This window comes from Scomber scombrus, chromosome 11, assembly GCF_963691925.1.
Source record: "Scomber scombrus chromosome 11, fScoSco1.1, whole genome shotgun sequence".
Classification (NCBI taxonomy): Eukaryota; Metazoa; Chordata; class Actinopteri; order Scombriformes; family Scombridae; genus Scomber; species Scomber scombrus.
This window is the reverse complement of record NC_084980.1, coordinates 26,085,400-26,111,531: the sequence shown is the minus strand read 5'-3', so window position 1 is coordinate 26,111,531 and position 26,132 is coordinate 26,085,400. Positions and strand designations below refer to the sequence as shown.

The window sequence follows — 26,132 nt, the reverse complement described above, 5'->3', positions numbered from 1 at the left end:
TACATCAATTTCACTCATTTTAATTTATTTCTGATCCATCATTAGGAGAACAGACAACAGTAAAAGCAGGTAAAAGCTATGCACTGTCACTATTCATTAAAATCAACAGCATAGAGTTTTATTGTAAAATTGAATATAATCTGAAAATCACTGCAGTAGAAACATGAGAACAGACAGGGAGAATCTGCAATATTAGCACAATCCATTTTTACCAAAAGTTGGAGGTGGGTGAAACTTCAAGTCACAAATAGTTAATTTTAAACATTATTCAATAAAATAAGCACACCAACAGATAGCTAATGCACAAATCAAAATTGGCGAATAAAATCCCCCAAATCTATTTGACTTGTTGAGCCATCGCTATACTATAATGCCTCAAATGTACCAATATACAGAAAAAAAACCTTTCATCACTCCACTTTTAAAAGCTTCAAAAAGGGAAACGAGACATTATATCAGTAATACAAAATGTTCTGCAAGTAGTTATTCCTGCTTAGACCACAAGAAGCACAAGTCTTGTGCCGGAGGATAAAAATCAGCTCATCATTCATAAAGGACGACGTCCCTTCTCTGCTACCGCTTTGGCTTCTAGATGTCGGACTGGCCAAGGTTCACTTTGGAGGGGAGTGGCCCGGCTTCTTCCTCTGGTCCTTTGGAGGTGATGATAAGCAGGGAGGATGCTGGATATGGAGTCAGTTTGTGTTCCTTCATGTACTCCCTGTCACCGTAGATGCTTAATTTCTGCAAGCAAGACACAAAAAAAGAGACGGTTGATGTCTTTGTGCCTTCATCAAGTCTCCATGTCACACATTTATAATTTTAAAAGGGAAAAACAGTGTTTATGTTGATTTATAAGACAAAGCACAATGTGAAATAACCCAAAATTAATGTTTTACCGTCTTTTAGACTTTTCTCTAAATATTGTTTGTTTTTTCTTTGCCTTTTAACCCTCCTGTTGTCCTCGAGTCAAGGAAGGAAGGGAGGAAGAAGGAAGGAAGGGAGGAAGGAAGGAAGGGAGGAAGAAGGGGGGAAGGAAGAAGGAAGGAAGGGAGGAAGAAGGAAGGAAGGGAGGAAGAAGGAAGGAAAGGAGGAAAGGAAGGGAGGAAGGAAGAAGGAAGGAAGGGAGGAAAGGAAGGGAGGAAGGAAGGAAGAAAGAAGGAAGGAAAGGAGGAAGGAAGGGAGGAAAGGAAAGGAGGAAGGAAGGAAGAAAAAGAAGGAAGGAAGGAAGGAAGGAAGAAGGAAGGAAAGGAGGAAGGGAGGAAAGGAAAGAAGGAAGGAAGGAAAGGAAGAAAAAGAGGAAGGGAGGAAGGAAGGAGGGAGGAAGGACAGACGGAAGGAAGGAAGGATGGAAAGAAGGAAGGTAGGGGGAGGAAAGAAGGAAGGGAGGAAGGAAAGACGGTTGATATTAAATAAGATAGTCAATATGGATTTAAGTCAAAAGTGATGACCGTGAATATAAATACAATCGTTCACTCTATTATAAAGCAGCAGAAGTGTTTCATATGGAGAGAAGGAAAATACATTATGTTCTGCAGTTCAACAAACTGGTTTACATTGTAGGTGTTTTGCTGATGCCTTTTTTTGAGCAGCTGTCAACGAATCATGGAAGAAAGTGCTGAGAAACATATGAGGGTGTTTTCAGACCTGTAGTTCGATTGTTTGGTCCGCAGCAGGCTATAAATTGTTACAATGTAGCATACAGTACACACTTCGGTTTCACATACGCATATTTTTAAACCAACCAAAATACGTAATAGTTAAGCTGACGACTCCTCATTGGTCACTTTGGTGTTTATCTCATGGTCATAGATAAACGCGACACAATGTTACATCGTTTGTCATTTTTGGAAAATGATACAGTTTAAAAACAAGGTGCGGCTGCGACTGGAAAACACCCTTAAAGACCCCACCCAAATGTGTTTTAAGACCATTAAAAATACTCTGTTTGGAACAATAATTGGTGTATAATAATACTTTTTTTCAGGATCTATGAGTATAGTATTTTTTTATTTCCTCTGTCCATTATCGGTGTGTATGAGCACTGAAGGTCTCAAGTATCCAACATCACACTTGTATAAGAAATTTGGAAATTTGACCAAGATTGTTGTGATGTCACAAATCATGCTCATAGGTACACGTTTATACTCAGACCTAAAAAGGTGAGCACGGAGAAACTTTCTACTTTCAACAGATGAATTCGAAACTCTGCACATACATCATTCTGCACAGTGACGCCCACACAATGAAACAAACACAAGAAAAGCACAACTTACCTCTGCAGGTACATACTGATCTACAGCAGTTGCCACTGTGGCACAACAGATCCAGATCAGGACCAACACAGACAGGATCAGAGTTGTGGTTAGGATCCAGCCTGGTAGCCACGGGTTCCTGAGGAGAAAAGTGCATCAATCTTCAGTTTGGGTGGTTCATTAGAGACTCTTCCTACCATGCATTACTAAGCAAGTTTAACAATTATTATTATTACTATTATTATCATCATTATAAGAGTGCCAACCAACCTTGAGAGACAGCTGAAGAGGTTATATTCATCACCATAGCTGCGGTCTCCGGTCATATCTCTGTCTCTCTCCTGGATTAAAGTGCGATGGTATTCTCTGTAAACTGGGCTGCTCAACCCGGGGACTTGAAAATGAGAAATAAAGATTATGTTCAAATAGAAATGCTTATAAATTTACACATTTGTATTGTGTGTGTGTTTGCCTTGATGTGGGCATTTTTAAGAAATCTCATTGATTTTGAGGGATTAGTCTGGTGTGTTTCTTATTATGAACAAGTCACATGAAAAGAATAAAACTAGTAAAAACATCAATCCTGTCTAAATACTCTCAGACTTCAGAACGCTGCCTTTAGAGACAGAGGAATATGGGTCAATGACGTATAAGGATTTGCAACAACTCAATTGTAGAATAATAAAAACAAGCATATCTAATGCAGTAGTTCAAACATTCAGAATGTTGTGTACCTGAACATTCATATTACAATGTGAAAGTGATTTTAGTGGATTTTTCAAGATTAATTGGCACTGGCCTTAAAAAAAAGTCATGTGGTGCGACCATGATTCATCTTGAAATAAATCAATTTACTTAAGACGCTTCACATCTTCTTTTTTTTTTTTTTACAAGTTTTCAGTAATATAAAGTGTTTGGAAACAAAGTATTTGCATTTTTTTTTTTAATTTTTGTAAATGATGATCTTTTATTTATATAAGATATTTCAAGATGAATCATGGTCGCACCACATGACTTTTTTTTCAGGCCAGTGCCAATTAATCTTGAAAAACCCACTAAAATCACTTAATTTCAAATTGTAATAAGGATCTTCAGGTACACAACACTCTGAATGTTTGAACTACTGCATTAGATATGCTTGTTTTTATTATTCTAAAATTGAGTTGTTGTAAATCCTTATACGTCATTGACCCATATGCTTCATTAGGTTTTGCCAAAACAAGAAATACTTGGGCTAATTTAATTGTTGCTTGAGGTTTTTATAAATAAAATACAGAACATTGCCATAATAATCATTTAAGAGAATAAAAACAGAGGGCTTACAACTCTTTTGTGGCTCCTCTTTATCGTCTTTTTCCAATTCAAACTGGGAGAAAATTTTGACTTGAGGTTCAGTCTGTTAAACAGAAAACAGAACAAAGTGTTAAAAGTTTGTTCTAAATTTTAAAATACTGTTAACATGCATAATATTAGAAGAGATAACGTGGTTTGCTCAATTTTTAGTATCTTACCTGGAATATGACAACTTTGCCATCATCGGCCTGGAGGTAGAAAGTCCATGAGGAGGTGATGAAGCTGTGTGCCTGACTCATCATATCATCCCAAAACCCTCTGACCAGAGTCAAGGGGTACAGCATGTGAATCCTTGGCATCATGGCCTCCAACTACAAAAACAAAAGAAGTTTTTAGATGACATATTTGTCAATCTTGGAAAAAAAGCACTTTGAAAGATGTTTTATTAAAGTTCAATTTTTGCTCAAACAGCTCTAAAGAGGTTTGATTAAACTTGGATACTGAGGAGTGTTTCCTTTTGCATCTATATTTAAGGTTGAGTAAATAACAGATAAATAATAACTAGAGCCGGGACTTAAACACGTTAATTAAGATTAATTAATTACACAATAATTAACGCATTAAAAAAATTGACGCACACTTATTTTTGCACCGCGGAACGTTTCTCACTGGATGAGTTTCAGGCGGACCGATTATACTGGAGCACCAACTAGCGTAGTTCAGACAACAACAAACCACAGTGAACATGAACAAAGTAGCTGATGAGACCGCTTTGGTTGGCCCCGTGGATGGAAGTGTGGATAAGAGCATGGTTGTGTGCAAGGAATTTGCATATCACCGCAGCACATCGAGCCTCAAGTATCACCTCAATGCAAAACATATAGCAGCTAGCATGGACGCTACTGTGGTAGCTAGCTAATTTCTGAAATGTACTATATTTCTAAATATGCTATTGCTACACTTAATGGCAAAAATTGCACTGGTCTGTTGGACTTGAACAAAAATAAACAATATTTGTGTTGCTTAAGCTTATGTATTCAGTCATTATTCAATCGTATACTAAAAAGCCATGTGAAAAAAATTACTTCTCACTGTTCTCAGGTCAAATATTTATATGCGATTAATTTCGATTAATTAATTACAAAGCCTTTAATTAATTAGATTAATTTTTTTTAATTTTTTTTTTTTTAAATCGAGTCCCGGCCCTAATAATAACACAATATAATTCAATATCAGCATAAAGTACAGCTTCCAAAATGAACCTAAAAGTTGAGTTATCCCCTCTTTAAAACATTTTTTAACATTATTATACCAGATATAAAAAGGTTTCATCACAGGACTTTTTGTGTTTCACTGTATGAGTTTCGGCCGGTTCGGGCAGCGTACCTGTTCGTGCCGTTGTTCAGCGAACGGGAGCTGATTCTGGCAGCCCAGGTTACAGGCGTACTGCTCATCTGACTGTTTGTAGGCTTCGCGACAGGCTGCGGAGGTTTTGGAGGTGGTGAGAGGAAACAGATGATAAAACAGGATTATGGAAGGATTACAGACAAAAGGACAAAGAGGTGTTTCGGGCAAGTGTGCATTTTAATGGAATCGGGTGTGTAAACATAGAGCTGACTAAAGACGAACGATTGTTTACAGCTTTACTAAAGGGTGATAACATAGATAATAAGCCATATGATACCCACTGTTAAAACTATAACACCCACTCTGCCTACAAATTATACACATTTACTGCAACACAGTTCACTCATTGCTTTATATCTGAACAGGCTGTTTATAATGTTTACAACCACCTACTGTATTTATATAAAATAACATGTCTTTTATAAGCTTTTAAGCACTCTTTGCATCCTGTTTACAGCTCACAGAAGCTATTTCACCTGTTTATAATCATGTCTTGTGTATATTCTTGAGGATTGTTAGTATGCTGTGTAAGCACACTGAGATCCACTAAACCGCATTTAACTTCCTTGTATGTGTAAACATTAGAGCTCGACCGATATATCAGTCAGCTGATATTATCAGCCCATATTGACCTATTACAGATATATTGGTATCGGCGTATATGTTGTCCGATATTCTTTAAAGTCTGCATTTAATGTACTGATACTTTTTCTTATTATTTCAAGTTTAATATATACATAAATGGGTGTTTTTTGTTATTTAGTTAGTTATAGTTAATAATAATGATTAAATTCACAGTGTAGTTCACTGATTCAGTGCATTATCCAGTGATATATTGATATCGTTTTTTTTTTATTCCTTAATATTAGGGCTGGGTATCAGTAATCAATACCTTTTATTATTATTATTATTATTTCATTCTTTCTTAATTTATTTATTTATTTAAATTTTTTATCTTATTATTATTTATTTCCACGTGGTTATTGGTATGTTTTTTGTTTGTTTGTTTGTTTTTGTGGTATTTTGATGTTTGTGAAGAAAAAGTCTATGCCTTGTTTCTGTTTATTCATCTTAAAATTAATAAAAAAATAAGTGGGGGGGAAAAAAAGTAATCAATACCTTCAATGTATGTACCAAAATAAATCGATACCAAGCAGTATCGAAACGTCTCTTTTCAAACAGTACCTGCAATCGATCCTTTTTGTACCCAGAGCTACAAAATATGACCATTTGAATGGACTTGCTCACAACCAATCAACGCAAGCGTTATTCGATTTAATGTGACGTGATTGTCTGTAAGTCTTAATAATTTGAAAAATTTCAAAATGCATTTATGTAAAAATCTAATCATTCAGATGTGGAGGAGTGGTGGCATTTTATGCAATTTAATGCGTCTATTCACATTATGGGTATCAAATGAAGTATTAAATGTGTATAGGTATCACTTTAAGGGTACTAGTATCATCATTTTTTAAACCAGAGGTGTCAAACATATGGCCCGCGGGCTAGAATTGGCCCACCAAGGGGTCCAATCCGGCCCACTGGATTAGTTTGTAAAGTATGAAAATTGCAGAGTAAGTAATTCCAATTTTTCTGCTGCTTCAGATTTTTTACCCCCCACTCTGAGCATGAATACAATTATCTGTAAAAACAAAACGTGCATATATTATTAAAATATATATATATGTAGTGGTCATTTATTTAAACCATTCATATATTGAAAATTATGCAATTAAACTAAACCCAGCCCTGCTTAATATCGGTGTGTGCATCGGCTCCAGTATCGGTCGGTCCCTTTGTAAACACACTTGGCCAACAGAGCTTATTATTATTATATGAGAGGCCTGAGCGGATGAATGCAGGAGGGGTTAATTACAGAGGTTAACGTCTAAATTCATATCTTACTTGATTCACATTCAGATTTGGTTTGATTTAGATCATCGCTGTCACGAACAAACTGGCAGATGGAGAAGAGACGACAGCCTCTCTGACAGGCGTACAGTTCCTCCTCCTGCAAAACAAACCAGTTGAATGCCTCGAAGACGAAGAAGAAGAAACACAACAACAACAGCATCTGTGAGACATGGCGGACATAAACCAAACATCTCCCATGCAATAACACATTATAATTAAAACTGCAGGTTTTATAACAGAGTGAACTATACAGGGGGCCCCCCCATTTTTTTGTGTTTGTCTTTGCTCACGTTAGCAGAAATGACTTTCCTCAACATGAAGAGTAACTCACCCGCGGATACGTGTGCAAACTGTATGTCATTTCACACGACTTGTGACAAGAGGCCGTGTTCCCCAAAACGGTGTCAAATACATCGGAGGATGCTGAAGAGTACCCGAGCAGGACCAACAGTCCCAAAATACAGACAAAGGAATGAACAGTCCCCATTTTGTCTGCGAAAAACCTAAACAAACAACCACACGCTCGATTCCTCCTCCTTAATCTGTGGTAATCTCGCGAGATATGCGCCCTCAACGCGAGTGTTTGTTCATGTTTGGTTGTGTTTAAGTGCTCCTCGGAAATTTCGCAATCCTCACAGCTCTCTTGTAGCTTTTGACCACTGACAGGGTTGGGAAGGTTACTTTGGAAATGTAATAGGTTACAGATTACTAGTTACCTTATTAAATTATGTAACTATTTATTTAAGTTGTTTTTTACACTCAGTAGCAATATTTCACTTACGTTCAATACTACCTCAACAATTGCAATAACTCACTGACTCACCTTCACAGTTTTTTATTTATTATCTTTATTCATGACAGTCGTGCCTCAGTTGTGTTTTTATTATATTATATTTTATTATATATAAAGTTACATGTTTGGATATATAACTCACCCACAGAGATGGAAGAAGTACTCAGAACTTTTACTTAAGTTAAAGTAGCAATACCACAATAAAAAAAAACATATGCAAAGTCTCATTTTAAGTAAACATACATAAGTATTGTCAGCAAAATGCACTTAAAGTCCCTCATCAAGGTAATGTGACTTATTACATTTGATTACTTTTCTAATTTTCTAATTCATATTTTCAACTGTGTGCATTTGAAAATATATTAATTGGTTCAGTCAAAAAGTGTTTATGTATTTATGTGCTGTGTAAGTGCTCCCTGATTCAAAGATAGACTTTCTGTTCACTTTACAATGGTAATCAAGCTGTGTAATGCTTCATTACTGAATGTCTATGTCTGTCTGTCTACAATAACTCACTACCCCATTAGATATCATCACACAGGAAGTCAGTGCAATTGTGTGCAGTCTTGCAGAATCACTTGACGGAAAAGCACTGAATGCATTTAACTTTAATCATTTAAATGTTGCAGAGTCATCCAGGACAAAGCAACCACTCAATGTGCTCACTGGCATAACACAAGAGATGCAAATACACCTCCCACAGCAGTGTCACTTGATCAAGAAACATAGTGAACAATAGTTTGACGTGAACATACTGTAGTTTTTAGACACCATAAAAGTGATAGCACTGGTTTGATGTAAGCAGGGTTGGGAAGGTTACTTTAGGAATTTAATAGGTTACAAATGACTAGTTCCCCTGTTTAAAATGTTATAAGTAATGTTACTATTTCAATTACCTAATCAAAGTAATGTGATATTACATTTGATTACTTTTCAAATTTTCAAATTTTCAAATTAATATTTTCAACTGTGTGCCCATTAAGCCCATCAAAATCTAAGTTCAGGTGTTTTTCATGGATACTGACATCATTTATAAGGGAGATAATTTCTTATAAAGCAAGATGTATCTCTCATTTGTAAATGTATACATTGGTTCATGTAGATTTTGGAATATAAATTAAAGATATTTTATGAAAAAAGTCAAAAGTCTGGCATGGGCTTAATTGGTACTGTGACACCAGTTAAGCCCACATCATGATTTATTTACAACATATAAAAAATATTGATTTCAAACCATTAAAATCAGCAAAATATATGTATTCAGTAGCATGTTAAATATTAAAAAATGAGGAAAAGCCCTTCTCTTGAGCAAAATCTTAGAGATCTTTGTAATCATTAACATTTACTAACTTTCATTTAATTGCACATTTATTCTCAGGACCTGTAATGGATTACAGTTACATTTATTTTGTGATTAAATTACAACTAGTTACTCCTCAACCCTGATAATCACGTTCCTGTTGAGATAAATGATTGATACCTGAATAAATGTATTGTATTTTATAACCTATGCCCTTCCTGTTTTCATGATTTTGATCAATTCTTGTTTTTGTTCTTCTTTTTGTTCTCATTTTATGTCACAGTATGTCTCATGCTGTTGTATTAGATGTTGTATTATATTATGACAGGATAAAGTCAAACCAGCAGCAGCACTTTATGCAGCAGCAAAATGTCGATGATTAGATTGTTGCATTTCCGAGGGCGCTTGAACGCAACATTAGTACCATAGCAGTACAGGGCATTTAGCTTCACTTAACAGAGGATTTCTGTCTATTATTCTTATATATTGGCACATTATTCATATAGACGCTTCTGCTGACTGACCTGAACTGAGGTTACCTTTAACATGTGCTTGTTTTGAGCCCAATTTTTTTACAATTTTTTTAGTGAATAGTCAAAAATTACCCAGCCAGTCTGCTAACTGAGGTAGCCTCCTATATATATTGTGTTTTGGAGATGGACAAGTTTTTAGTGCGTCTGCCTAAAGGTGAATCACCTAAAAAGGCGAAGAGCAATGGAAAGGTTTATAAGCAAACGACAATTGAATCTTTAAGGGTGAGTTTCATGTGATGGTAACCAGGTTTAGCCAGTGCTGCTGTGTGATATACACTCTCTGGCCCTTATTTATTAGATACACCTGAGTTATATAATGTAATCTAATATAACATCTCTGCTTCAAACTCTACATTTATGAAGCTTATACTGTCAGAATAGAGACACTTCTACTTTATGTTTATTATTGAGGTCATAGTGGGTGATGGTGGTGTATTAGGGTGCATTATAGGCTATTGAATGGTGTTCTTAATATTTTGTCCACTCCAATAACATACATGAGAGGAGCAAAATATTATTAACACCAGTCTAGAGCCAGACTAATATATCAGTCAGCTGATATTGACAGCCTATATTGGCCTATCACAGATATATTGGTATTCTATATGTTGTCCGTTATGTACCTAAGTTATATAAGGAACATTTAATGTATATTTGCTTCTTTTTCTTAATTTAAGTTAAATATATATGTACATTTTTTTTGTTATATGGTTTTTTTTTGTTGTTGTTATTGAGTTAGTTTAGTTAGTTATAGTTATTTATAATGATTCAATTCCCAGTGTAGTTTATTTTACTTTTACCTTAATTACATATATTTGTCACAAGTGTTTGATGGTTTGATAAGTACATTTAAGGGATCAATGCAAAAAATGTATCTTTCTGTATATATTCTTTATATATATAATTGTCGGCTGACATATCGATATAGGAATTATTTTACTCCTTAATATCGGTATCGGCATTGGCCCCAAAAATACAGTATTGGTCCAACCCTACACAAGTCAATATAATTCACCCCAGTAGCGACCACCACTTAGTACGACTTCAGTAATAAACATAAAGCAGAATTATCACCTTTTTGACACTTTTATTAACAAATACTGAAAATGTATTTGCTTAAAAAAAGTGAATGTATGTTCCTAATGTCTGTATTTCCTTAATCATTGCATTGTCTTGTGTTTCTTACAGAGGGTTGTCGTGATTGAAGACATCATGCGCTACAAGTCCATGCTGGAGCTGCCGGAGCAGAACAGGGACAACCTGCTGTCCGCCCTGACGGAGCTGAGCAAGAAGATCCCATCCAGGGAGGTGCTCAAGTCCACAAAGATAGGTAGGCTGAGGAAACCTTTATAATAAGATGTTGGTGTGCTGCTGCTCAGGAAGTCACACTGAACACTAGGGGTGTAAATCACAAGTTTCTTCACAATACGATATTATCTCGATTCCAGCGATCAATCCATCACCTCCATTCATATCAAAACAGAAAAAGCGACTCAACCAGACATTTAAATAAAGAGTAAAAATAGACTTCCTGTTCACTGTAAATGCCACATTTTGATATATTGAGCTGTAAAATGTACACATACTGTTAAAGAAAATATTGAGTAGGATTAAGCAGGATTTTTGCTTCTCTTTCAAAACTGTGGTGTCTAATGTGTTGACGTGCTGCAGACGTGCCAGGAGAATTTCAAAATAAAAGCCCAGCTTATAGATGATGACATGCATTGATGTCTGACAGATGTTTTCATTTTGCGTCGATGCTGTTGGCTCGTTGGCTCGTTGATCATTGAATCGATTTATCTTCATATCCTAAACTATACGACATATACTGTATTATGTGGGGACAAGTCGGCAGTTGGCCTTCACTGCATTGTTAAAGCAATATTAACCTGTGTTTGCTTCATACGCACCAGACCAGTCATTAACCTCACTTTATCTTTTTTCTCTCCTCTAAGGTCACACTGTCAACAAAATGCGGAAGCATCCGGACCCTGAGGTGAGTTCAATGGCAGCAAAGGTTTACACGGACTGGAGGACGTTCATTGAGGAGAACTCCAATAAGCCGTCTATTGAAGTTCGCTCCGACAAACAATCTGAAGGACTGAGGAGCAACGCTAGGAGACTAATGGCTGAAGCCCTGGAGGTCAAGGTGAGGAGGAGCATCTCAGTGACTGCTCGCTGTTTATTTAGCCTTTATTTCACATTGTACATGACATATGTTTTGTTATTTTGGGAATATTAATTGAGGGTTTTCTTTTTGGGGTTTTTTTGGCATCAGAGTTAAAATCATATTGTAGCTTTTTGTAGTTTAATGCATCCATGTGATGCTGTGTAGCTATCTGAAGATCAATATCTAACCAATATGGTCCACTTAAAATCAATATACTTGATCCATGCTTCAAACAGCACTATTTAATCATTACATGAATTTATATATATTACTCAAATATGAAATAATTAGAAAAACTAGCTTCTCTCCTAATGTTCCTGGAAAATAAAAAATAAAAATAAAAATATATACAAGGGTCAATGACGTATAAGGATTTGCAACAACTCAATTTTAGAATAATAAAAACAAGCATATCTAATGCAGTAGTTCAAACATTCAGTATGTTGTGTACCTGAAGATTCATATTACAATGTGAAAGTGATTTTAGTGGGTTTTTCAAGATTAATTGGCACTGGCCTTAAAAAAAGTCATGTGGTGCGACCATGATTCATCTTGAAATAAATTAATTGACTTAACACGCTTCACATCTTTTTTTTTTCTTTTTTTTTTTTACAAGTTTTCAGTAATATAAAGTGTTTGGAAAAAAAGTATTTGCATTTTTTTTTTAAATTTTTGTAAATGATGATCTTTTATTTATATAAGATATTTCAAGATGAATCATGGTCGCACCACAGGACTTTTTTTAAGGCCAGTGCCAATTAATCTTGAAAAACCCACTAAAATCACTTTCAATTAATAATATGAATTTTCAGTTACACAACATTCTGAATGTTTGAACTACTGCATTAGATATGCTTGTTTTTATTATTCTACAATTGAGTTGTTGAAAATCCTTATACGTCATTGACCCATAAATATATTACACTCAGTGGTCATGGTGTACTGGAGTGCATTACATTGAAAAGTGTTCCTAATATTTTGCATGTTAATGGGGTGGACAAAATATAAGAAACCCTCTTTTAACCCTTGTGTCGTCCTCCCGGGTCAAATTGACCCCGTCTGTTTTGACTGTTCCTTCTTTCCTCCCTTCCTTCCTCCCTCCTTCTCACTTTCTTTCCTTCCTCCCTCCCTCCTTCCTTCCTTCCCTTCCTTCCCTTCCTTACTTCCTTCCTTCCTCCCTCCTTCCTTCCTTCTGCCTCCCTTCCATCTTTCCATCCTCCCTTCCTTCCTTCCATCATTCCATCCTTCCATCCTTCCTTCCATCTTTCTTTCCTTCTTTCCTTCCTTTCTTCCTTCCTTCCATCCTTCCATCTTTCCCTCCTTCCTTCTTCCTCCCTCCTTTCCTTATTTCTTCCTCCATTCCATCATTCCTTCCTTCCTTCCTTCCATCTTTCCTTCCTTCCTTCCATCCTTCCTTCCTTTCATCCTTCCATCTTTCCTTCCATCCTTCCATCTTTCCTTTCATCCTTCCTTCCTTCCTTCCATCCTTCCATCTTTCCTTCCATCCTTCCATCTTTCCTTCCTTCCTTCCATCCTTCTTTCCTCGACTCGAGGACAACAGGAGGGTTAACAGTGTTTTTGGTTGCTTAAGAATGAGAACATGTTAATATTTTATCTATTTGTCTCTGGCTAGCTTATCACTTGAATATTAAATGACTTATGTTCATGCTGTTTGATCTTTTGTGTATTTTCTTATCTGACCTACAGGAGGATTCTGGTCTCATAGACAACATTGAGAGAGAAGTGTTTCACCAGAGCTCTCGGTTAGTCAGCAGCTCATACAGACGGACTGTGAGAGCGCTGGTCTTTGCCTTCAAACACAACCCTGACATCAGAACTCAAGTGAAGGACAGCACGACGTCAGTCAACCAGCTGGTTTCTAAATACAAGAAATAACTGACTGCACATCAAAAACTTCAATATGCTTTACTTGAAAGTTGTCGAAGCTTTTGATGCTTGTACATTCTATTGTTTTTTCTTTCTTTTTCTTTTTCTGTGAAGGAGATAAAAAAAATGCCTTTACATTTTGTGGCACATCGGTACTCTTAAACTATTTTATGACTTCATGAATTGTTAAGAATATGCATTTTATTGTTGGTGTGGATGATAATAATGCTATTCTTTTATACGAGAATCATGCATGATTTTTTTTGTGAATAGGTGCATTGTTTTTATACCATTACTGAACATTTTTATACAAAATATAATTTACAAATATAACAACCTCAGGCCTGGTGTACTTTCTTCTGTTGGATAAAACCGTATGTATATGGTAGAGTGCCTTTAGAGAGACTCTAGTATATGAGTCAATGACGTTATGTTGGTGTCCATGTGGTTTAGTCAAATTTAAAGGGGTTAAAATATGAAAATAAATGTATGAATAACTTGCACACATTATCTTTTTATCACATTTCTGCTTTTAATCCATTTTGACAGAATATATTAGAGGTTTATGGCAAAAATGTCCATAAAAACTTACATTACATTACATTTTTTTTAATATTAAATAAAGGTAATGGAATACAATTGTTTTAAATATTCAATTTAATCTGGGGAATCATTTTTTTTTCACCAATTTTTTTATTTTTATTTTTTTTAAATAAAGAAATTATTTGTACACTTAAATACACTGTAGGTGGATAAAATATTTAATATTTATCATTCCTTTGTGGTTACACTATTTGACATTTTCAGGATAATTCAGTCTTACTTTAGGTTAAAAAAAAGGAAATGATGCAAATGTCATTTCATATGACATAAAACCAACCAAAATACAAAATGCTTTTAGGACAATTTTTAAAGATATATGTGAATTGCTCATCTTGCCAACCTTTGTTTGTCATTGACCCATATACAGTGTGTAACTAAAGAAGCACCAGCCAAACAATAGCTATCACCATGAGGATGACAGCCAGAACACAGATGCTAATGAAGACAATATCACTCAAGTCATGAGGCTCAGCTTCCTGATCCCCTCTATGTTCATTACTGCCACTGTCAGTTTGCTGGGCCTGCTCCTCCAGACGACGCTCCGCCTCTGAGATGATGGACACTGATGCTATTTTCCGCTGGGCGTCACACCGCAACTTATATTCTTGCACATTCTGCTGTTTCCCGTCAGAGAAATCAATGTAGAGTTTGTTTACCAGCATGGTGATGTTCCGATGTTTCTGTGAGGGGATCAGAAGTCACAGTGTTACACTCAAAAAAGGAAAAAACACCCCTGATAAGTATGCTTAATCATTCCCTATTATGGTGCATCAGTGAGTGAGACATGAGACTGTGGTTAGTCACCTGGCTGGCAGTGCCACAGTTGACAAACTGAGCAAGTATCTTGTATGCGGTGGCCGTTAGCTGGGCCGTACAGGTTGGGTTTCCCAGGTAGATTCTCTCACGGTCCATCTGAGGTAACGACTGCTGGGATATCAAAATGGTGAATTCTGATCTTGTGCAGCTAACGTTTACAGGTACCACTTGGATTGTAGGAGGGGGGGAAAAAAGACATAATGCACACTTTTTAAAGAGCAGCACAATAATGGCAAGGAAAAGAGATGTTTGTAGAGGTGAATACTTTGCATTTAAGGCGGAGGATATTAGCTGAGATTCAGACTTATAAACAGTAGGAGATGCATGACTTAACCCTCCTGTTGTCCTCGAGTCAAGGAAGGAAGGGAGGAGGGAGGGAGGGAGGAAGGAGGGAGGAAGGGAAGAATAATGAAGGAAGGGAGGAGGAAGGAAGGAAGGAAAGGAGGAAGGAAGGAAGAAGGAAGGAAAGGAGGGAGGGAGGAAGGAAGAAAGGAAGGAAGGAAGGAAGGGAAGAAGAAAGGAAAGGAGGAAGGAAGGGAGGAAGGAAGAAGGAAGGAAAGGAGGAAGGAAGGAAGGAAAGGAAGGAGGGAGGGAGGAAAGAAGGAGGGAGGGAGGAAAGAAAGAAGGGAGTAAGGAAGGAAGGAGGGAAGGAAAGAAGGAGGGAGGGAGGAAGGAAGGACAGACGGAAGGAAGGAAGGAAGGAAGGAAGAGTCAAAACAGACGGGGTCAATTTGACCCGGGAGGACGACACGAAGGTTAAACCTACATCACCCACAGAATAAGTAGAATTAACATTCTATCAAATATTTATCAAATGCCTGAAGAGTGAACATTTACCTCCAAGATAAGAAGCAGTGAATCCTCTATGAGCTTCGTTTCTGTCTGTGTTTAGTACCACCAGCAATTTGTTGCCCTTGGAGATGATAGTGGGAGATTCCTCCCTGCCACACCAGCGTCCTAGCAGGGCGTCCGCCTGGCTGTCCCCGTCGTAAACTGCCACAGAGTCGTAGTCACACTCATCTGAAAGACTGTTGCGGTCCTCCAGGTCCATGAAAGGGAAGTCGATTTTGATGCGGTATCCAGCTCCTAGACTGATGCTCCAGTGGCAGTTAATGTTGTTGGGGTAGATGTTGGGGAAATGAGGGCTGCTGAAGTTTCCACTTACAGTAGACAGGAACTGCTGGCATTCACCTGTTCGGATATAGGTGATCAGAAAAGTTACTCAGCTTTGTTTATGATGTTAGTTCACTGCTGTGTTTTTAGTTCAATATTGGCATTTTGGGATTCTACACTCACACTTTAACCCTCCTGTCGTCCTCCCGGGTCAAATTGACCCCATCTCTTTTGACTGTTCCTTCTTTCCTTCCTTCCTTCCTTCCTCCCTCTTTCTTAAATTTTTCCTTCGTTCTTCCCCTCATTCCCTCTTTCTTTGCTCCCTCCTCCTTTCATACTTCTTTCCTCACTTCCTTCCATCCTTCATTCCTTCCTTCCGTTCTTCCTTCCTTCCTCCTTTCCTCCCTCCCTCCCTCCTTACTCCTTTCTTTCCTTCCTTCCTTTCTTCCTTCCCTCCTCCCTCCCTTCCTTCTCTCCTTCCTTCCTACCTCTTTTCCTCCCTCCCTCCTTACTCCTTTCCTTCCTTCCTTCCTTTCTCCCTTCTCTCCTTCTTTCCTTCCTCTTTTCCTCCCTCCCTCCCTCCTTACTCATTTCCTTCCTTCCTTCCTCCCTCCCTCCTTACTCCTTTCCTTCCTTCCTTCCTTCCTTCCTTCCTTCCTTCCTTCCTTCCTTCCTTCCTTCCTTCCTTCCTTCCTTCCTTCCTTCCTTCTTTCCTCCCTTCCTCATCCCTTCCTTCCTTCCTTGACCTGAGGACAACAGGAGGGTTAAAGGAAGTTAGCAATCTTGGAAAATATCAACTTTTCTTGCCATACGTAAACGAGAAGATTAACACCAATTTGATACTTATATAAAGCTGGATTCAGCAGCTTAACATAAAGAAGAATAAAAATAGGAATACAGCTAGTCTGGTCCTGTCCAAAGGTATTACCAGCACCTCTAATGTGCTCCAATTAACATCATTGCATCATTTTTGTTTAATCCAGCCAAAAAAAAACACTGATTTGCAGTTTTAGTGACTACCTTGAGTCACTGCATATCACAAGAAATAGTTCCTTTTTTAACCAATTAGTGTTTTTTTTATGATTTAAATAAACAAGATACAACATGTTAATTTGTGAGCTTAATAACCATTTTCATAACACTGATTGTCCTCCATATTACAGGTGGTGGTAGGTGGATTTTGGACAGAGACAGGCTAGCTGTTATTGTTTGCGGTAGGGATGCTGCTCTACCAGGTTGGTCGCTTTGTGCTGCAAAAGTGTTCAATTTTCATTCATCAGATGGTCTTTTGTGTCATATTTTCATGTGTTTAGTTTCAAACTTCACGTATGATGTAATGTTTTTCAGTCTTGCCTCTACACGGACTGACAAGCTACTCTATAGTTCTGTCACCTTTATCATAGATCCCATTTTCCCCTGTTTCTAAAGCCCAAGTCTTTGGATTTCACAGCAGACCATCTCATAGGTGTATAAATTGGATTTGGATAAAAGTTGCTTTATGTAAACCAGAAAGTTACAGAGTAATTGTATGTCACATGACTGATAACTGACCATAGTCCTTTTTCCTCAATTCTTAAATACTGAAAACATTAAGCTGCATAACGGTGTGAGGTAGTTACCTGAGTAGTAGTAAGCCTTAAACCCTCGTCCCCCAATGTTGAAGTCAGACTTGAAGACCACCAGAAGCTGGTTGGATGTTGTGACTGTGTTAGGGGGAGTATCAGCCCCGCAGTATTTACCCAGGTGTCTGTGTGTGACTGTAGGGCCATCAAACATAGCGACAAAGTCAAAATTACATCCCTCATTGTTTTCCAGCTGGAAGTCTAAGAAGACAAGGGTGACCACACTGCCGTTGGACACGTGGATGGCCCAGGAGCAGTCTGCATTGTTGCTGTACTCCTGAGGGTAGCCTGGACTGGAGATAATACCTGAGAGGCCAGTGAGGACTCCACCACACACATCTAGACAGGATGGAGAGAACATTTAGATGCACCTTACATTTGCATATTTGGAAAGGAGAAACACTGCAGACAACAATTAATGGGCACAACAATTTCTAGAGCATGTTCTAATGTTCTAAAGATGATGTTTTGTGTATGTCAGTCATCTGTATGTCACATGACTGTTCAGTGGACTATAAGGAAACTAATAAAATAATCTCACCCCTCGTGAAGGCAAGACAGCTTATAAAGTGTATAAACCATTTAAGCTTATAATGCCATGCACCTTGCAGCATGTGCTCTTAAATCTTGTTTTTCTGTATAAGGCTTTGGTGAGATGTGCACTCTCCTGTGAGACTAAGGTAAAAAAAAAAAAAAGAGATTTCTATAATAAACATATTCATTGAAAAGTAGTTATTATGTTGGCCAGAAAGAATCCACTCCATTGCACCAGCTCTCACATTGTACATTGTATAAAATATGATGATGAGTTACCTTTTCTGTAGCCAACACTGAACCCCCGGTACACCACATGGCGATCTGAATGGAAGATAATAGACATGACATTCCAGGACGAAGTGAACTGAGGCGGGGATATGTCTCCACAAAACGTGCCGAGGAGGTTCCCCTCATCCTCAGATATGCCGTTGTAGATCTTGATGTAGTCGTAAGCGCAGTTGGCGTGGTACTCCAGCTCGAAGTGGTTAAAGGTGAGGAGGATGGATGAGCCCTCTGCCACCACAATTAGCCAGGAACAGTCAATGTTGTGGGGATATGGGCCTGGGAAGTTTGGACTGGAGATATTGCCAGATGGAGCAGAGAGTATTCCTCCACATTTGACTCCTTATCATTACACAAAAAATAGTTTCATTACCACTCAAAGACAGTAAAGATGGCTCTTCTCTTGCTTACTTATTTTACTATTTTCTAGCAACAAGATACACATCTGAAAGTGTATTACAAGCTGAAATTGAACAACTGAGGCCCAACTTTCTTTACTACATACAGTACCTGCAGGATACACTTCTCTCTGTCTATTTTGTTTAAAAAAAAGCAACTCACCCTTTTTAGATTCAGCCTCGTCAACAAGCAGCAGGACATGAATCAGGAAAGCCACCCTGAGACTCATGTTGTTATTGTTGATTTCGGCCTTTGTCACGCCTCAGCTACATTAACAGCAGAGACGGGCGACGGCAGGGTCATAGCGTCCAGCCTTGAGACATCAGTTGTTCCTGTGTAGAGGTAATAGGACTTTGAAAAATGCATCCACAGCCTGAATGAGGAACCCGATACGCTTTGCCCTCTTTGCTAAATTTTAATGACTGATATCCAATGAGCACGAGTGGCTTGTCGGGACACTATTTGGAGAGACGGTATACATTTTTAATGATGGTCACACACACACAGAGAGCACCAGCTGCGAGTGGAGTTGATAAAAGAGACAGGAAGACAGAGAGAAGGGTGATCACATTTGTCACTAATATAAATGGTTTCATTAAAGCGATGTGAAGGAGGGAACTAATGATGTCACAGAGAAAAGGGGCACAGAGTGGACGTTGCTGTATTTGTGTGAAAGCAGATTAAGCATGGATCAAACACGCTTGTGTCTTTCCTTTGAATGAAAATGTTCATCATTGAAGAAATGCTCAGGTGTGTAAGATTTGTCTGGAGTAAGAACAAGCAGGCAAATATCTAATTGCATTGGATGGTAGCATCAAATGCTTGATTGGGAATTTACCTTGGACAGTACATCTTAAAAGTACAGTATATTATTGATCATAAAAGTTCATTTTTGACCCTGAAAATAGTATGAATTTGACTCAGATCAAGACTGTGAGATGTGGTATAAAGCTAGTACATGTACCTTCAGCTGAGAGTTTCATTTTGCATATATGATATAATTAAAAACACACTTATAATTCACTCCTTATGTCAATTCCAAATGCTTTATTACAAACTACTTTAAATACAGACAGAAAGAGTCACCGCATTATAAATCCTGAGCACGGTCATCTCACCCAAATGTGCAAGCTTTTTAATGTAAATTATGTTACACTCTTGTTTCTCTTGTGGTCCTGTGACAAAAATGTTTCTGTTGTATCTGTTGTAAAATCATAACCCATTACTCATTCCTCTTGGTTTGGCAGTCGTTTAACAGAATAGTGCAGACACATATAGACACCAATAATCCTAACTAAGTGGAGGGTGTAACAGACAGGTAGATAAAGTATTCTTAGTAAAAAGCCTATTGTGCAAATAAATGTTTGCTTATTACAGCAGTGCTGTGAAGGCAGGGCGTGAGTTAGAGTGAATAATGGGTTCAGTGAGCAAAGCTACTACCTAAAGAAACCTGCTAGATGGGGCTGTTGCACTATGAAAACTCAGTGAAAACCACAAGTGGCTTTTAAAAAGTCATGCTGATATCATGAATAGTACAATTAATGATGGCTTAAACAAAAATCAACAAAAAGGTATTTATTTAAACAAATTAAGAAGTTAATTAAATATTTGCAATAAAGGTTTGGATGTCAGTATAATCAGCAGTGTATTGTGCATGTGTGGGAAATGTGTGTGGAGGTGTTATACAGTGCATGAAAATGAAGCTTAACATAACTAAACCAAAAGGGGGAAGAGGGGCAGAGGGGAGAGCTGGAGTCAACCAGAGACTGAGCTGTGCTGCAACACCTGAGTGTGTTTCAGGTGTACCTGCAAAAACAGAGCAGACTTACACAGCAAACATAGCACATGACACCATAGGGGTCATCACAGCATCAAAATATAAGAATTAAACTATCTACTGATCCCCGCTGTGTTGGATCTGTGCACTTTTATGTCTGAGAAGAGAGCCTGTCTGTTGGTTCGTGGTCCTGGTAGCAGGGCTAATGAGGAAGTTGCAAGGCAGGTATGGAGGGAAAAAGCAGAATAGAGACAGACATGCCACAACAAAACAAACAAATACAACCATGAAGACACAGTATGGATCAGTGGTCTCCAACCCTGCTCCTGGAGAGCTACTGCCCTGCATGTTTTAGGTATCTCCCCACTCTAACACACCTGATTCTAATAATGAACTTGTTATCAAGCCCATTGACAAGTTTACGCTGCATGATAACGAGTTCATTATTAGAATCAGGTGTGTTACCCAGACCCGGGTTTTCAGTCCTGAGTCTGGACACATGAAGTCTGATTCGTCCTTCTCTGAGGGTGTCTTTGTCACACTGAACTCTACCTGCAAAACAAAGATGCTGTAGAACAGAAAAGGTGATGCATGATACAATAATGACTAAAAAAGGAACAATAATTGAATAAAGAACACTTTCCTTAATTGCAATAAGGCATTTTTACAACCTTCAATAAGTTCTGTCAATGTTATCAGTCTTAGAATAAATATGGTCATAAAATCTGTTAATGATGCTGGAAATGTATTTTTTTTATTAATATTCATAGTTACTACAGCAAAGTTGTAAACTAACCATAGACACAGTAGGTCAGGCCGATGAGCAGAAGGATCCTGCCCATCAACTTCTACTTGTGAGAGGAGACACAGGAGAGAGGGGTCATGAACACATGAGGTCAAAGTTCAGTCGTCACAGGTGTGAAAAGGAAAATCTACAGCATCAAACCTCGATTCTGACGTCAGAAATAATGTGGACAACAACCACAAACACATTAATCATTTCCATTGTAAATTACAGAAATATACAGACTACATTTCAGACTTGAACATCTTCAGTTTCTCAAGTGCAGTCACATATTTGGTCACAAGATGGCGCCAAAAGACTAACCCACCCTTGACAAATATATGGATACAATTTAGACACAATGATAACATTATAGTATGTGCTGATTATTGAAAAAAGGCTCAACTCTGGTATCCATCCTATAATCTGGTCACTTTTTCATCTGATACCATCACTGGTGTATGGCCACTTCACCAGTGGTATCAAAACCTGGATCGGAGAAAGAAAAAAAGATTGATATCTGTCAAAAATGTTGCTTATAACCAGCAAAAAACGTTAGAATGAGAACTTGTTGTAAAGCTGATTCTCCAGTGAAAGAGCAGAGGTTTGAGATTGTCCAGAATATGTATTCAATGGAAAAGTTGACATACTTACTGAGAGTTAAAGGTAATATTTTTGACAAGAACTGGGGAAAGAGGATGAACTGAAACATGAGGCCAAACAAATAACTGAAATAGCTGTTATGTCACATAAAAATATCAATAGCCTAGTATAATCCTGTTATCTTTAAATGCTGTATGTCACTGTTAATGTGGGTTTCTGAAGTGGCTCAGAGGAAAAATAACAGTGTTTTACAATACTGATTGATTAGAAGAAAGAAACAGCACTAAAGTGCATTTTGGGCACATAATGTTGTGTTCGGAGCTGAAGTGTTGTTGTTGTTGTTTTATAAAACTGGCTTGGATGTTTTTCCATTTATCACTAATCTGTTTCTTTTTAATTTTCACAAATTTGGATGCACATTTAAAAGATGATCCCAGACAAGTAAAACATGAAAAGATCAAGTTTACTGATATGTGCCAGTGTAAATTGTTAACGTTTTACAAAACATACAAAATATATACATGTAATAAGCTGCCAAGATATAACGATGTATCCATTGCCATCTCTTTCCTATTCTCCTATTTGCATTTATAACTTGGCTGCAGAACGTTCAGATGAGATCTGAAGAACTCCTGGATCTTCTTCCACATGTGGACTTCAGCTGCTGCGTGGGACCTGGGCTCACCGCCCCACATCACTGGCTTGCCTACAACAACATGGATACTGGAGGGGCAGTAGGGTCCATAAGGTGGCTCTAAGTAATGTCCCGCTCCAGGGTAACACACACTTTCAAAGTTCTCCTTGCCATGACGCTTCAGTCTCTCCACCATCTCGTCCATGTAAGCTTTGCTGTCCCAGTTGAGGTCGTCCTCTGAGGCCACAAAGAGAAAATGTCCTTTGGCTTTTTCGATAGGAATCAGGGTGGCCCGGTTCTCTTCTGCCAGAGGATTATCAACACCATACTTGGCTATGCTGGGCCCTGACTCAGTGGGAATCACCCTGCTGAGGTCAAACATTAAGGGAGGGTGGATCTGACGCTTTTTATAATAAAGAGGTAAAGCTGTGTTGGCACTGCAGCCGTTGATCCACACTGTGGCATCAACACCTGGCAGGTAAGAGGCTGCTGAAAGTGCAAGATCTCCACTTTTGGAAATTGATATTATTCCTACTCCTTTATTGCCGACCTGTGGGAAATCAGTCAAATTAAAAACAACAAACTTAAAGTTGAATGGCTCCTTTGTAGATAATGATGAATGGTTCTGAAATTTAAAAATGTTCGGACATTGGCTCACCTCAGTAACAAATTACTGCAACTCACCTTATCTTGTTTTCTTAAAAGTTGTATTGCCTCTTCAAAATAGTCCAGATGGACCTCCTTGATGTTCTTCGGCATGTCATCATGGCCGTACAGCGCTACAGTCAGAACCACAAATCCCCTGCTGGCCAGCAGAGAGGCTCTTTTCTCTGACAAACCTCCCCCAAAAGTGTACAGATCCACGACAGCAGGGAACGGACCTTGTCCTTGATCAGAAGATACATGGGAACCAACATTATTGAAATCTTCATTAAAAACAAAGTAATTAAAAAGTAAAGTTGGAATACACCATTTTTCACTTTGCAACAACTACAATGGTAAATGGACTGTACTTATAAAACACTTTTCTAGTCCTTCGACCACTCAAAGTGCTTTTACACTACAAGTCACATTCACCCATTCACACACACATTCATACACTTTTAGCACAGCCATCAAGTTGAGTATCTTGCCTAAGGACACATCAACATGCGGAGTGGAAGCTGGGGATCAAACCTTGATCTTCTGATAAGTAGTCTAATAACTCTACCTTTTGAGCCAAAGCTGTCCTTTAACAATGGCGTTCTGTGGCATAAGACGTAATCTATAACAGGATTTCAGTATTAAGACAATAGTTATTAGTATGATAGACTGTTGATTGTGGCCTCTCCTTGGGATTTTACACTAATTAATTCTTTAGAAAGAGACAGCGACCAACCTGGAGGAGTAAACAGGACTCCACGAATATTCCCCACTTGCATGGGAAGCCTGGTGACGCCATCTCCAATTAAAAGCCTCTCATTGGTCACCTCGGCCAGCGTCCTGCCCTCCCCCTCTACCTCATGAACAGAGAACTTTACCACATGAGGGTTTAGTGACCTGGTTTTTTGAAACTTTTTGTGCAAGGTGTCTGGCCTCATGGACCACAGCAGACCCATGGGTTCAACCCCGTTGTACGTCCCGCTGAGTGAGGGGTCTCTCTCCAGATCGACCTCCCCTCTCCCATCAGCCCTGTAGGTGGCCGAGGAGCTGAACACCACCCCCTTGTCGTCGGTCGATCTGGCCTTCATGGTGACCACCTGTCTCGATCTCAGCCCGGTAACCTTCACCTGAACGTGCTCGTCAAACAAACATCTGGCACTCGGCAGCAGCCTCAGTCTGACCTGGGAGGCCATCACTTCACCTTTGGTCTGTAAGAAAGTCAACCAACATCTTGGCATGGTCAGATGTTATGTAAATTAATTGGGTGTCAACATACTTGATCAGTGTGATTGATTTTGAGTGTGTTAATAGAAGTCTGTCAGCTAGCTTCAGCACAGAGGGTTTGTTTGTTTTATCACCTGCAGATCAAGAGTGGATGGTGGTCTGATTGTCGCTCCACAGTCTTCTCAGTGTCTCATACGAGGATAACTGAAAAAACCAAAAAAAACAAGCACTCCTACAATCTAGTTTTACTTGCATAGGATTTCAATTGCAGGACTTTTATACTAATGAATGCCAGAATACTCACATTCAGTTAAATGTTGAGCTGTTTTCTACTAAAATACCAAACTACCATTTAAAAAACCAACACATCTGCAAAGATCTTAATACATATTATAGAAATGCTTTGGTGATTTTGGTGTGGGAATTGTTCACCTATGATGAGTCTAGTTTTAGGTCAGAGGTTCAGACATGGTAACAATTGTTGAAAGCCATCACTTACTGAGCTGCAGGCATTTTTTTTTTTTTTTTTTTTTTTTTTTTTACAGGGAAGACATACTATAATGTGGCCCCTTGCAGAGCACATCATTATATAATTATATTATTGGATTATATTCCTTGATTCATTAACATGTAAATTACTTAAAAAGAAACTTTTGCTGTCAAATAAAAGTAGAAAAATTAAAAAATATAAATAAATAATACAAATTAACTGCTGTGCTTGAGTAAATGTACCTCATTTGATCTCAGCAGTGTAAAAAGACACTGAACTGTTTGAAACTATTACAGATTGGTGAGCGCCCTCTGCTGGCCAAAGTGTCGAGTTTCACAGAGATGCATTGCTGCTGATTGCAACAACGTTTATACCAAGACAGAATTAGATTTAGATTTTAAGAATTTGACTTCAGGTTCTAGTGGAACACAACAATGTTCAGGGAGATATGAAAGGAAAATAAGCCAAATAAAGTTAATTGAATTTTTTTTCAAAGCTGAAAAAATAGATACATGCAGCAATAACAAATGGACAATAACATACAACAGGTAAAGCTGTTTTTCTAAATACATATACATACATAAATACAACTAGCATAAAAGGTGTGTAAGAGTATGGAGAAGACTGAAATAAATATTCTATGGTAACGCTCACTGATGGAAGAAAAACTCTGATCATCTACCTTAAGTAAAATTACTAATACAGCAATGTAAAGTACTCTCTTACAAGTCAAAGTCCTTATGATTAGATGATTAATGGGAGAGGAAAGAAGAAAAAACAAAGTTCTGATGGACAGTTCTGAAAAAACTTTGTTTTTTGGTGAATTATTGGATAATTGAAATTAAACCATGTGAAACGTTTAGAGGGAAAAATGACTATTTGGTGGAGCTGTTAACAACTCAGACATCTGGAATGTGACCCAGAGTACACACTGCTTTTTGTAAGACGTCAAAGCCCAAAAGGATGGAAACTACTGGTCTAATCTCTAACAATGTGTTGTATTTTAAAAGCTTGTTATATTATCCATTGTGTCAAATCTTCATCTGAAAAGTAACTA

The 26,132-nt window shown here is 38.0% G+C and overlaps 4 protein-coding genes across 4 annotated transcripts; 1 reads left to right on the top strand and 3 right to left on the bottom strand.

Moving 5' to 3' along the window:
* Window positions 1-4: 4 nt before the first annotated feature.
* On the bottom strand, window positions 5-7,393 carry tmem59 (transmembrane protein 59). The gene is made up of 8 exons (XM_062429375.1): window positions 7,198-7,393; window positions 6,858-6,963; window positions 4,932-5,026; window positions 3,764-3,916; window positions 3,576-3,648; window positions 2,523-2,646; window positions 2,274-2,391; window positions 5-741 (listed from the first exon to the last, which is right to left on the bottom strand). Exons 1-8 carry the CDS (start codon window positions 7,351-7,353, stop codon window positions 589-591), a joined length of 978 nt encoding a protein of 325 aa, XP_062285359.1. The 5' UTR covers window positions 7,354-7,393; the 3' UTR covers window positions 5-588.
* Window positions 7,394-9,393: 2,000 nt separating this feature from the next.
* Window positions 9,394-13,830, top strand: tceanc2 (transcription elongation factor A (SII) N-terminal and central domain containing 2). The gene is made up of 4 exons (XM_062429349.1): window positions 9,394-9,714; window positions 10,681-10,822; window positions 11,448-11,641; window positions 13,370-13,830. Exons 1-4 carry the CDS (start codon window positions 9,616-9,618, stop codon window positions 13,556-13,558), a joined length of 624 nt encoding a protein of 207 aa, XP_062285333.1. The 5' UTR covers window positions 9,394-9,615; the 3' UTR covers window positions 13,559-13,830.
* A 696-nt stretch (window positions 13,831-14,526) lies between these two features.
* Window positions 14,527-19,150, bottom strand: cdcp2 (CUB domain containing protein 2). The gene is made up of 6 exons (XM_062428258.1): window positions 19,084-19,150; window positions 18,517-18,864; window positions 17,701-18,042; window positions 15,806-16,159; window positions 14,957-15,135; window positions 14,527-14,832 (listed from the first exon to the last, which is right to left on the bottom strand). The coding sequence occupies exons 1-6, from the start codon at window positions 19,148-19,150 to the stop codon at window positions 14,527-14,529; spliced, it is 1,596 nt and encodes a 531-aa protein (XP_062284242.1).
* A 1,526-nt stretch (window positions 19,151-20,676) lies between these two features.
* LOC133990078 (acyl-coenzyme A thioesterase 1-like) lies at window positions 20,677-24,554 on the bottom strand. Its single transcript, XM_062428257.1, has 5 exons — window positions 24,098-24,554; window positions 23,404-23,606; window positions 22,694-23,269; window positions 21,164-21,250; window positions 20,677-20,727 (listed from the first exon to the last, which is right to left on the bottom strand). The coding sequence occupies exons 1-5, from the start codon at window positions 24,552-24,554 to the stop codon at window positions 20,677-20,679; spliced, it is 1,374 nt and encodes a 457-aa protein (XP_062284241.1).
* Between the last annotated feature and the right edge of the window lie 1,578 nt (window positions 24,555-26,132).